This window comes from Dendroctonus ponderosae, unplaced genomic scaffold, assembly GCF_020466585.1.
Source record: "Dendroctonus ponderosae isolate FM_Combo_2020 unplaced genomic scaffold, Dpon_F_20191213v2 Dpon_F_20191213_4, whole genome shotgun sequence".
Classification (NCBI taxonomy): domain Eukaryota; kingdom Metazoa; phylum Arthropoda; class Insecta; order Coleoptera; family Curculionidae; genus Dendroctonus; species Dendroctonus ponderosae.
This window is the reverse complement of record NW_026018611.1, coordinates 1653753-1665107: the sequence shown is the minus strand read 5'-3', so window position 1 is coordinate 1665107 and position 11355 is coordinate 1653753. Positions and strand designations below refer to the sequence as shown.

Here is an 11355-nt window from a genome sequence, read left to right as displayed (position 1 = left end):
GCCGGAACACTCATCTTTGAACCACGCCCAGTTCATTGACGCACCAAGCTTTTGTTTGAACTTCAAATGTTTAAACAATTTCCCGCAACTATAAAAACAGTCCAACCAAGTGGGTTTTACAGCGAAACAATGTGGAGTCGCCTCGCTTTGGTTGCCATTTTCGGTGTTTGGTGCACTGTAAGTTTGGGCTGCGCCCCAGCCGCCATTTTTAACGGTTTCCTTCCAGACTGACGGGGAATGTCAGCCGAGTGATGGAGCGGCTGCGCCATCTAGGGTCCCCCAGACGATCAAAGCGAAGACATGGCAACGACCCCCCATCATCCTGCCTCTGAATAGCTACGCCCTTGACAAGGATGGAGCTAGGTAGGGTTTCTGCGTGACAAAGTGGGAGAGAGTTAGAGGGTGGGGCACTGTTTAGGACGCAGACTCTGGTGAGACCGGCAGTGTTGCCGCCCGCCGAAGGCTTCAACCCATTGTTGTCATCCAAGTCGAGAGGTCAACCCTCAAACTGGCAGGGCATTGACTTGTGCCAAACCGGAAACAGCGCGCCAGCGGCTGCAGATGCAGTCTCGTTAGCTGTGGCCTTCCGGCAGGCGCAGGAGCCGCGGGTGGGGGACGATCGGCTCTTCTACGGCTTCCGCACCCTTCCAGTGGAAAGTCCATGCGTCCAACCGGCGCAGCCGACCAAAAGCCCCCCTTCCCAAGACGAGAACATCTACGCCCTCAATGGGCAAATAGTGGAACTGCAGCCTAGTCAACAGAACGACGACCTTTCGGAGGAGGCTGTCAGCCAACTACTGGATTTGGGCCTATCAGAGGAGGCCTCCAGGCGCCCCCCCTCACTCCAAGGGCCGTCGCTGGCCGACCTGGGCTACAGCCCTGTGAGAGGTAATACTCCAGTCCGAGATTTGACAGATGACAGTGTGGAATGTCAGTTGTTTCAGCTAAGTTTGTGCCAGATGCCAACTGCGCCCAACCGCCCACGTTGCCTTCCGTCACTCCAGTGGCGTGCCTTGGAGGATTCCAGGCGGGCGCAGTGGCGTACAAGCCAGCCCAAGTGAAAATTCTCAGAAAAACACGCAAAGAACCGCAGAACTTGAGCGTGCTGGCCAGTCTTGAGCAGCGCACTGCATTGAATCGCAGTTCGTGATTTCCTGAGTTGAAGGAAAGTGATTGTGCAAAAAAACTGAAAAAACCGAGGGGGCGAAGCCCTTGAATAAATGTATAGAGATTGCGGGATTTTTGTTTATATCAAGCGGATTTTTTTTGGGCTTTGGATGGTGTGATCCCCACCCTAAAAGACGCCAATTCTAGGGAACATTTTAAAAACAACCTTTACCAATTGTAGGGACTTAAGCCCGTGTCTCATGCATCCGTTTGTACGATGATACAATGGTACGAAAGTGTTTCTATTGGTTGGAGATCTGTCAATTCGTCTGTCGTCGTACGACGTGGACGAATTGACAGATCTCCAACCAATAGAAACACTTTCGTACCATCGTATCATCGTACAAACGGATGCATGGGACATGGGCTTTAGGGTTAAGTTGTTATCAACAACTTGGAAAAAATGTTAAAATTTGGCACTGGAAACCCCCCGCCACTGCTATAAATCGCCCAATATGCACAAAACCTATACACAAATTGCCAATTAGCGAATTACTGCCTTGCTAAGCACTTTTCGTGCATGTAAGCGCCTAAATACAACCGAATGCTTTCAATGTACGACAACAACCCAAGTGGATTTGCTAAAGTGATTGCAAAAGCGGTTAAAAACTTGTAAAAAACGCACCATGTTTTTCGATTGCTGCCTGTATGGGGCCTTGATCACACTACTGGTGAGTGCGTTTCTTCATGGTGGAGGTGCAGCGTTTTAACCACTAAAAATTGCAGATTTTCAGAGTGGCCAGCAAAGTTTCAGAAGCCGATTCTTTTGACGAGTCCTTTGAAGAAAGCCCGATCTTGAGGTAACGCGCAACCCTACGATGTTCCACTACGAGATTCACTGGCCCCAAAGCACTCTTTCAGGCATTTTCCTCCAATTTCCTTTGCAGTTCCCACCAATTTGCTTAAAACTACAAATGTGTCAGGTTTAAATTAGTGTCACTGTCTCTTTAGCCACTTTGACAGTGCCTCAACCCGCAGTTCACCATCTCTTTCCCTTGCACGCGGTTAAACAAAGCATCCATGAGAAAAGTGGGCATTGAATAATAAATATTTTCAAAATTTTCATTTATTTTCCTGACTGCGGGTAATTGTTACTATATTCTTTTCCTTCTTGGGTTTCAGTCAAAGTGTGAAATACTGTTTTTATATAGTTAATTTCATAACGTTTCGGCGAGACAACAGCGCCATCATCAGATTCAAAATTCATACAAACTCATAATTGGTAAAYATTACATTCTTTTAGGTCTTTGCTGTCTTGAAACCTTAAATTTGTTCGAATTATTGCCTGCATTTGCCTRCGYAGGCAAATGCAGGCAATAATTCGAACAAATTTAAGGTTTCAAGACAGCAAAGACCTAAAAGAATGTAATRTTTACCAATTATGAGTTTGTATGAATTTTGAATCTGATGATGGCGCTGTTGTCTCGCCGAAACGTTATGAAATAAACAATCTACAAATTTTTATTTCACACTTTGCCTGAACCCCAGGACGGAAAAGAATATTTTTTTAATAAAAATTATGTTTTTTGTTTTAGCCCGGAATTAAAACGAGCACTTAAACCGACCGAAGACGCTCTTTTCAGCTTCATAAATCGGCTGGTTAACACGGGCTATTCGTCCTCAAAAATCGCTTTGAATCGGGTGGAAAAGGCCAGCAAAAGGCGCAAAGAGTTCGGCGAACGGCTGGAACAGTTCCTGGTGGAACTGTCCATGTACCAAAGCGGAGGCAGTGAAGAAGAGGAGGAAATAACTGAAAAACTGTGCAGATGAAGATCCAAACTTCGGCTTGCATGGCCATTGTTGCTGTGACGGTTTTAATCAATGTCGCTCTGTTCCTCACTGTATTTCAGCTTTTTAATGTTGCCCTGTACTTAATAAACATTTATGAGTATCTTGAGTAAAAATCCCTAGTCCAGTTCGGCAGGAACATACTATGTGGAAACTTGGCCCCCTCCTCCAAAACTCTCTTATCAACCGTCGAAGATAGCGGCCAAACGCGAGCGAAATGCCATCACTATTCACCCAGTTCTGCTTCCGCTCTAGACCATGGCTCTTAAACTGACGCTGATCTTCTTGGCAGCCATCGCTCTGTGCCAGGTAAGCCAAGGCTTCTTTCCAGCTTTTCCCAAAAAAATTGGACTAATTTTCAGCTGTTTTGCCTGCAAGGCGAAGCCAGCATAGTGCGCAGAGAGGCGCCCGCCACCACCGAAAAAAACGAGCTGGAAGAAGCCCTGAACTCCATCAGACAAGGTCTGGAGGAGTTCGTCAGCAAAGTGCAGGCAAGAGTTGGTTCCCAACTAGCGCCCACCAATCTGTAACGGTTTTCTCGTTTCAGACCAGCGAAGTGTACCAGAACGCCTCAAAACTGCTGGACGAGTTCGGCCAGAAGGTGAAGCAGCAAGGGGACCAATTGGTCCAGAAAATCAAGGACAACACTGCCACTAAGAACTGAACTTGTTTGTGTCTTTACCGATAATGTATGAATAAAACTGTCCCCTCACGATATACAGGGTGTTTTATTTCACATTGAAAATGGTAGGTATATAATTTTTCCACAATATATTTGTGGAAAAACGAACGATTTTTATAAAAACTGCATCCCGGAAAATTGCAATCGGCTAAGGTAGAAAAGACGATTTCCCGAACAAAATACTTGGAACTTTACCGCGATTGACTCGTTTCCAAATAGAACATTAGATTGTTTGCAAAGTGTATTTTCGACACATTCACTGTCTATAAGAAAATTTGTATTTGCAATTTGGAACAAAATGATGTAAAATTTTAGAGTTTTGGTACCAAATTTCTCTCTGGACGACGGCCGAAAAACCCTAAAAACTCCCAACTGCTCCAAAATCTTGATGAGCAACTCAATATAGTTGGCGTAGACATTTTTTCAATTTTTGCCTCGTTACAAACGGAAACATTTTTAGCCGCGGGTGCATCAAGTTGGAACATAGCAACGCGCAGGTCGGGTATCGCTCTGATAGACCTCCATGAGTGCGAGCGAGACAACCGATGCCAACTACGTTCGAGAATGGAAAAATCGCACTGCCCTAATTTGAAATAAATGTTGTATTGTTGGTTGCCGATTGCACTTGGAAAGATTTGCACTGTTTGCGAGAAAATTGATTTTGACTAAACCAGGGTAGCTGGAAATTGCCAGACTGTTGACCCGAGCTTTCGAAGGTATCTTCTTTGATTTTCCTGGGCTTATCAGGATCTTTTTTGGCATGGAAAAATTTCGGCCAAAAATGAAAATTTCACATGCGTGTTTTTTGAGCTCAATCGATTCTTTTCGACGTAAAAAGATCACAAATGTGCGCTTATAAAGTGTTTGGGTCAATAATAAGGAAGAAATCGTCGGCTAAAGATCCTGAGCGCTCAAAAAATGATGCAAAATTTAAGGCATTTTGCGAAAATTTCCATTTTTTCAAAAAATCTTGGAAAAATGTTGACCACAAATCAAAATTTTCATTTAATATGTAAAAAGTGTGGCGCTTGCAAAATACCTTTTTAGCGCTGAAAATGAAGCAAATCAAGTGCGTCTGACAACGTTTAATCACATCGTCCCTCTTAGTAGAAACATAATTCAGAAAATCAGTCAAAAGTCCATTAGTCTAGCTAATAATACAGTTGGTGCATGGACGCGCTCTAGGCTTTAGCGACGTTCTTGTCCAGTTCGCTCTTGAGCTGCTTGCCCAAGTCCGCTACTTCGTCCAGCAGCTTCTTGGCCAGGTCGGTCAAGTCGCTCTTCACCTCTGCAAGCAAACGCAAACGCCATCAGCCCCATTGGGCCAGCAGCTTCTGTATGTACTTACTGGTGGCTTCTGGTTCAGCAGCCTTGGCCAGCCGTTCAGCTTCAGCAACAGCCTTGTTCAGGCCTTCGTCCAGGTTGGCCTTCAGCTCTTTGGCCTTCTTCACGCCCTCTTGCCCGATCGCCTCCTCCAGCTTGGCGGCCGCCGTCGCCAAGTTGGCTTTGATCTGGGTAACTGCCTTCTCCACGTCTCCTTTATGTTCCTGCGCCTAAAATGGGCGGGGTTTCACTCAAAAGGCCTGTAGGCGCGCTCCTCAAGGTTCCACTTCTTACCTGTTTGTTCAGGTTGTCGACCACGTCTTTGACTTTAGCGGCGAGTTGTTGGGAGGTTTGAGTGAGGGTGTCCGACACCTGCTTGGAGTCCGGGAGGTTTCCTTCGATCACTGCGCTGACGTTGTGGATGATTTGACGCGCATTCACGGCCAGTTCGTCGATTTGGGACTTTTCCACCGCTGGTTTGGCTTTGGGCTTCGCCAGAACACCCTAAGAAAGGATTGATGTTCAACTTGGTCAACAGGAAGCTCCAGACATGCTGGTTGAATATGAATGACTCCGACGCGCTTGTATGTGCGTTGCTTGGATGGAATCGGCTAATTTGCATGGCCAAGTGCGGAAGCATTGTTGCAATGTTTATGCGATTAGTTTTATGGAGGCGGAGAAAGTTGCCCACATTGGCCCTGTGGGCTGAGCAAAGCCTGATCGGACTTTGCCCGTAATCTTCACAACTAATCAGTCCGATGTGTGTTTGGTCGAATTTTCTATATTTAAATCGGCAATTGGACCCGATTGCCCACTGGGGTCGAGATAACCGTGACCCCAACTGTGCCAATCAAAGTTAAAAATTGCGACGAAGTGGACGCAGAAAGATGATAATTAGAAAATCCACTCACCTGAAGAGCCACCAGGGCAACAACAGCAACGACAGCGAACTTGTACATGTTGAGGAGGAGGATGGAGCGACTTCGGATGAGCAAACTGCGACAGCCACCAATTGACTAAGTGGTGGCATTGATAAATGTGGGGCTTTTATAGTGCGCGGTGCCATGCTGGAGGTTCTTTGTGGGGGATTTCGGGCCACCCTTGCCCCCTGCCCTGATAAGGGAGATCCGTGTCCTGGCGGACTGTAAATATTTTCGGTTTTCCGATTGCCATGAATCAGCGCACGTAGTTTGTCCAATGAATTTGCGCTTGAGGTCTTTGACAATTGTTCAAATTGATCAATTTTGCATGAGTGGAGAGCATAACGTTCTATCGGGAACGCTGATGATGAGATCGGTTCGAAACTTGCACGGTTAAACTAGCAAAGGTGCAAGTGTTTCGGTTTTTGAGCCATTAATTGTGCAAAAGTGGCGGCCGGACAAAGTTGAAAATTCTGAAAGAAATGCCTGATGATAGTTGCTTGAAACTAGCAGAGTGCATAGAATATGCGCGCTCGTTCCATTGAGGCCTGCGGCAGGTTTTTTGATTTTCCCGTGTTTTTCGCAAATGAAGGCGAAAAACTGACCTACCAAAGCAGCCGAAAAAAGTCACTTTCTTCCAAAATTCCTCACATTAAGCCTGATGATGGGGTCGAAACAAAAATCTCACTGTTTATAAACGAAACAGCAGACTTTCCAATGGCGCAATGTACGAAAGCTCGACTTTTTTCGTTTTTAAGCAATTAATTGCGGAAAATTGACTTGCAAAGATGGGCGCACAACGTCGCTTCGCTTTCAAATTTCTGAAAAAAGCCTAATGATGGCGTGAGCCAAAAAATAGCAGGATTTTTAGAATGCGTTTCGGTCTTTTCAATGGAAAATTCGGCAGCTTTCCTGATTTTTTTATTTGGCCGCAATAAAGTGCGGAAAACTGACCGACAAAGGTCACTTTCTTCCAAAATTCTTCACATTAAGCCTGATGATGGCGTCGAAACAAAAATCTCACCGTTTATAAACGAAACAGCAGTATTTCCAATGGCGCAATGTACGAAAGCTCGACATTTTTCGTTTTTAACCAATCAATTGCGGAAAACTGACTTGCAAAGATCCCGCTTTCAAATTGCTGAAAAAAGAGCCCGAGGATGGCGTGAGCCAAAAAATAGCAGGATTCTTAGAATACGCTTCGGTCTTTTCAATGAAAAATTCGGCAGGTTTCCTGATTTTTGTATTTGGCCGCAATAAAGTGCGGAAAACTGACCGATAAAAGCAGCCGAAAAAAGTCACTTTCTTTCAAAATTCCTACCAATAAGCCTGATGATGGCTTCGTAACAAAAGTCTCACCGTTTATAAACGAAGCAGCAGCCTTTCCAACGGCGCAATGTACGAAAGCTCGACTTTTTTCGTTTTTAAGCAATTAATTGCGGAAAACTGACTTGCAAAGTTGGGCGCACAACGTCGCTTCGCTTTCAAATTGCTGAAAAAAGAGCCTGATGATGGCGTGGGCCAAAAAATAGCAGGATTTCTAGAATGCGTTTCGGTCTTTTCAATGGAAAATTCGGCAGGTTTCCTGATTTTTTCATTTGGCCGCAATAAAGTGCGGAAAACTGACCGACAAAAGTTGCCGAAAAAATCACTTTCCTTTAAAATTCCTACCAATAAGCCTGATGATGGCTTCGAAACAAAAATCTCACCGTTTATAAACGAAGCAGCAGTCTTTCCAATGGCGCAATGTACGAAAGCTCGACTTTTTTCGTTTTTAAGCAATTAATTGAGGAACACTGACTTGCAAAGAAAGGCGCACAACGTTACTTCGCTTTCAAATTTCCGAAAAAAGAGCCTGATGATGGCGTGAGCCAAAAAATAGCAGAATTCCTAGAGTGCGCTGCGGTTTTTTCAATGAACAATTCGGCAGGTTTTGTGATTTTTTTATTTGGCCGCAATAAAGTGCTGAAAACTGCCCGACAAAAGCAGCCGAAAAAAGTCACTTTCTTTCAAAATTCCTAGCATTAAGCCTGATGATGGCGTCGAAACAAAAATCTCACCGTTTATAAACCAAACAGCAGCCTTTCCAACGGCGCAATGTACGAAAGCTCGACTTTTTTGTTTTTAAGCAATTAATTGCGGAAAATTGACTTGCAAAGTTGGGCGCACAACGTCGCTTCCCTTTCAAATTTCTCAAAAAAGCCTGATGATGGCGTGAGCTAAAAAATAGCAGGATTCTTAGCATGCGCTTCGGTCTTTTCAGTGGAAAGTGCGGCAGGTTTCCTGATTATTTTATTTGGCCGCAATAAAGTGCGGAAAACTGACCGACAAAAGCAGCCGAAAAAAGTTACTTTCTTCCAAAATTCCTCACATTAATCCTGATGATGGCGTCGAAACAAAAATTTCACCGTTTATAAACGAAACAGCAGCCTTTCCAACGGCGCAATGTGCGTAAGCTCGACTTTTTTCGTTTTCAGCAATCAATGTGTCGAAAATGCCCCCCAATAAGCGCCCTGATTGAGATGCTTTTTTGGGTTTTCTCAATAAATTTTGCGCTTTCGCTTGGCGACGTTCAGGAGCCCGTCGCATAATTCCAATCAATCACTATTTGTTCAGTAGCCAGAAAATAATCGCTTCAAGTTGTTTGCCGAACACGAATTCTTGACCTCATATCGGGACCCTTAGCCGCTAATCATTCCGAGACATGTTTATGGGGCAAACCAACTAAGTATTAGGATAACAGCGACCCTGATGTACTTTTATGTTCGGGATCGAGACGAAACCACTCGCTTTTATCTATAAAAAGCCTCTAAAAGCCCTACTGTGAGCAGCCACACACACACCGAACATGGATTAGGTGTCCGGTTTTGATGGGTTCTGATAGGTCGGTGTGGCGCCCACTTTTTAATGTTCTGGTCTAGGATAGATTGGACAGAAATCTTAATTTGCTTCTTCACCTCGGGTTGCTTTTAAGGAAAAAGAGTGCAAATCGGCAATTTTTTATTATGTACACATTTCTACAAGTACACTAAAAATAATTGCAAAAGTGTCCATAAGACCAAACTGGTATAAGTTAAGTGTTTCTATTATATTTTGTCTTTTCTGGGTTTCAGGCAAAATGTGAAATAGAAATGTTCATATCGTTTATTTCATATAACGTTTCGGCGAGACAACAGCGCCATCATCAGATTAAAATTCAAAACAAACCCATAATTGGGAAACATTTGATTCTTTWTAGGCYTRYARGCCTAWAAAGAATCAAATGTTTCCCAATTATGGGTTTGTTTTGAATTTTAATCTGATGATGGCGCTGTTGTCTCGCCGAAACGTTATATGAAATAAACGATATGAACTTTTTGACTGAGACCCAGAAGGGATAAGAATATAGTAACTCTTACACGCAGTCAGGGAAATAAATCAAAATAAGGTTAAGTGTTGCGACAGTTTCGCTCAGGATGACTTGCGCAACCCTTCTAACTGGTCAAAATTACTCCTAGTAGGTCACAAGTCAGTGACGCACAAGTCATGCTTATCTAATCCCCTTCCTCCCTTTAATGTCTGTAAAACATGTTGCGTTTTGCGATTGATTTTTTACCGCCTCCACACCCCAAGCCCGTCCCACTGCCGACTCACTCTCTGGTTGTTCTGGGGGTTGCTGAAAAAGTACGTGGGCGACGTCAACCATCTGGCCTTGATCATATCGGCCCCTTTTTCCCCGATCATGATCGCTGGTGCGTTCGTGTTGCCAGTGGTCACCTTGGGCATGATGCTCGTATCGATCACCCTCAATCTGTCCACCCCATGGATCTGAAAAGTGCAATTTTCGCTTTTGATAAATGTTCGTATTCTAGGCAGAGTGGTTGGGGTCGAGTAGCGCAAAGGTGTAAAACTCGAACGTAGCCACCCGGCAATCTGGCTGGCCGCCCATTGAACTCGATGTGCGCGAGTGAGAGCGCCGATGCCGAGCTGCGTTCCCGAATGGAACGTCGGTTTTGTTCAATTCGGTGTTTCTTTGACTGCTGATTTTTTTTTTGTGATGTATGATGGGGGAGTTAGTAGGGAGTATGAATGAGGTTTACCCTTAGTTGGGCATCCACAACAGCCATGGGGTCATCTTTGGGCCCCATTTTGCAACTGCCGGCCTGATGGTTCTCCGGTCCCGTTTGCCTCTTAACCGCACATTCCCAGTAGTTGTCCGACCCGAAAGTGAGCCCTTCGCAGCCCGCCACTGGCGTTTTATCCAGCTGGAATCCGTACCTTCTTAGCGCTGCAATGGATGTGATTAATTTCGTTTTGGCGCACCGCCAAAATGTCGACTGCACCTTTGGTTTCGGCCAATCGCAGCGCAAATCGAATCCCCTCCACTAACACCTTGACGTCATCGGGATGCGTGAAGTAATTGGCGAAAATGAGCGGGTGGCTGCGAGGGTTCCGGTCCTTCAGCCTGAGTTCGCCCCTGGACTTGGGATGCAACACGGTGGGGATGATGTTGATTTGCCTGGATCCGTTATCGACTCGTTCTCCCACCATTCCAGTCCGGGCGCAGTTTGCCAGAAAACCGCCGAAGAAAAACTGCAGATCCGGATGGTCCAAGTTCGGGTCGTTGTACTTGCTGTTGATGAAGCCGGTCACTTCGGAAATTCCTGCAGAGTTGCAAGTGCAGGAAAAGCGGAACGCTGGCAACGTGTCTCCCAGCGACTTACCGGTGCCGCTCATCAGGCCGTCCCTGAACAGCAGGTACTCCATGGCGGTTGCCCAGTTCAAGGGGGCGGTGTTGGTGTCGTTGATGTGGAAGTTCACAAAGTAGGCCACGTGGTTCTGCAGGTTTTTGCCCACGCCGGGCAAATCGTGCACCAGAGGCACCTTCACCTGATCCAGCTCCTTCCTGGGCCCGATCCCGGAGAGCAGCAGGATCTGGGGAGAGTTCACGGCGCCTGCAAAGCACCCCACCATTTTCCTCCAAATCATCAGCTGGCGCTCCCTCACTCACCTCCAGAGACGATCACCTCCTTGGTCGAGTAGATGTTCACCAGGTTGCCGTCTCTGAGCAGCTCCACCCCATAGGCTTGCTTGGTCTGGGGCGACACCAGCACTTTGGTCACAGTGGCGTTCATCACGATGTCCAGGTTCTTCCTGTTCTTAAAGGGGCGCACAAAGGCCCTGGACGCGCTCAGCCTGGACCCGTTCCTATTGGTGGTTTGGGCGATTTGGAAGCCCGTGTGGTAGATGCCGTTCACGTCTCTGATTGGATGGCCTGAAATTGTCCAGTGCAGCGCATTTTGCTTTCTACGAAGCGGTGCATTCCGTACCCAACTCCTCGGCCGCCTTGATGATCGCTCTGGATAGGGGCGGGTGATAGGGGAATTGGGACACTTGGAGGAGGCCCCCTTCGGAGTGGTACCCCCTGTCCATTTTGTCCACTTGCTTGTTGTCCTCGCTTTTCAGGAAATAGGGCAGGACGTCGTTGTAGCTCCA

At 46.0% G+C, this 11355-nt stretch overlaps 4 protein-coding genes across 5 annotated transcripts in view; 2 read left to right on the top strand and 2 right to left on the bottom strand.

The window, feature by feature from the left end:
* Nucleotides 1-1234, top strand: LOC109545740 (the record flags this gene model as incomplete). 2 transcript variants are annotated; one of them, XM_019916586.2, is given in 4 exon segments in its annotated part: nt 1-177; nt 227-363; nt 419-888; nt 945-1234. In XM_019916586.2, coding segments are annotated over 4 exon segments (924 nt in total). In that variant the 3' UTR covers nt 1151-1234.
* Nucleotides 1235-1661: 427 nt separating this feature from the next.
* LOC125504246 lies at nt 1662-3058 on the top strand. Its single transcript, XM_048665952.1, has 3 exons — nt 1662-1838; nt 1894-1967; nt 2703-3058. Exons 1-3 carry the CDS (start codon nt 1794-1796, stop codon nt 2935-2937), a joined length of 354 nt encoding a protein of 117 aa, XP_048521909.1. The 5' UTR covers nt 1662-1793; the 3' UTR covers nt 2938-3058.
* A 1649-nt stretch (nt 3059-4707) lies between these two features.
* On the bottom strand, nt 4708-5999 carry LOC109543047. Its single transcript, XM_019912567.2, has 4 exons — nt 5872-5999; nt 5255-5464; nt 4986-5190; nt 4708-4925 (listed from the first exon to the last, which is right to left on the bottom strand). The coding sequence occupies exons 1-4, from the start codon at nt 5917-5919 to the stop codon at nt 4819-4821; spliced, it is 570 nt and encodes a 189-aa protein (XP_019768126.2). The 5' UTR covers nt 5920-5999; the 3' UTR covers nt 4708-4818.
* Nucleotides 6000-9290: 3291 nt separating this feature from the next.
* LOC109543052 (glucose dehydrogenase [FAD, quinone]) overlaps nt 9291-11355 on the bottom strand; it is a 14427-nt gene continuing 12362 nt past the window's right edge. The window contains exons 6-11 of the mRNA XM_019912573.2: nt 11190-11355; nt 10871-11134; nt 10584-10814; nt 10203-10523; nt 9960-10147; nt 9291-9687 (exon numbers count right to left, since the gene is read on the bottom strand). The exon at nt 11190-11355 is cut by the window's right edge and continues 1 nt beyond it. Of these exons, the coding sequence (XP_019768132.2) occupies nt 9472-9687; nt 9960-10147; nt 10203-10523; nt 10584-10814; nt 10871-11134; nt 11190-11355 (1386 nt within the window). The 3' untranslated portion in view covers nt 9291-9471. The remainder of the gene's footprint in view (nt 9688-9959; nt 10148-10202; nt 10524-10583; nt 10815-10870; nt 11135-11189) is intronic.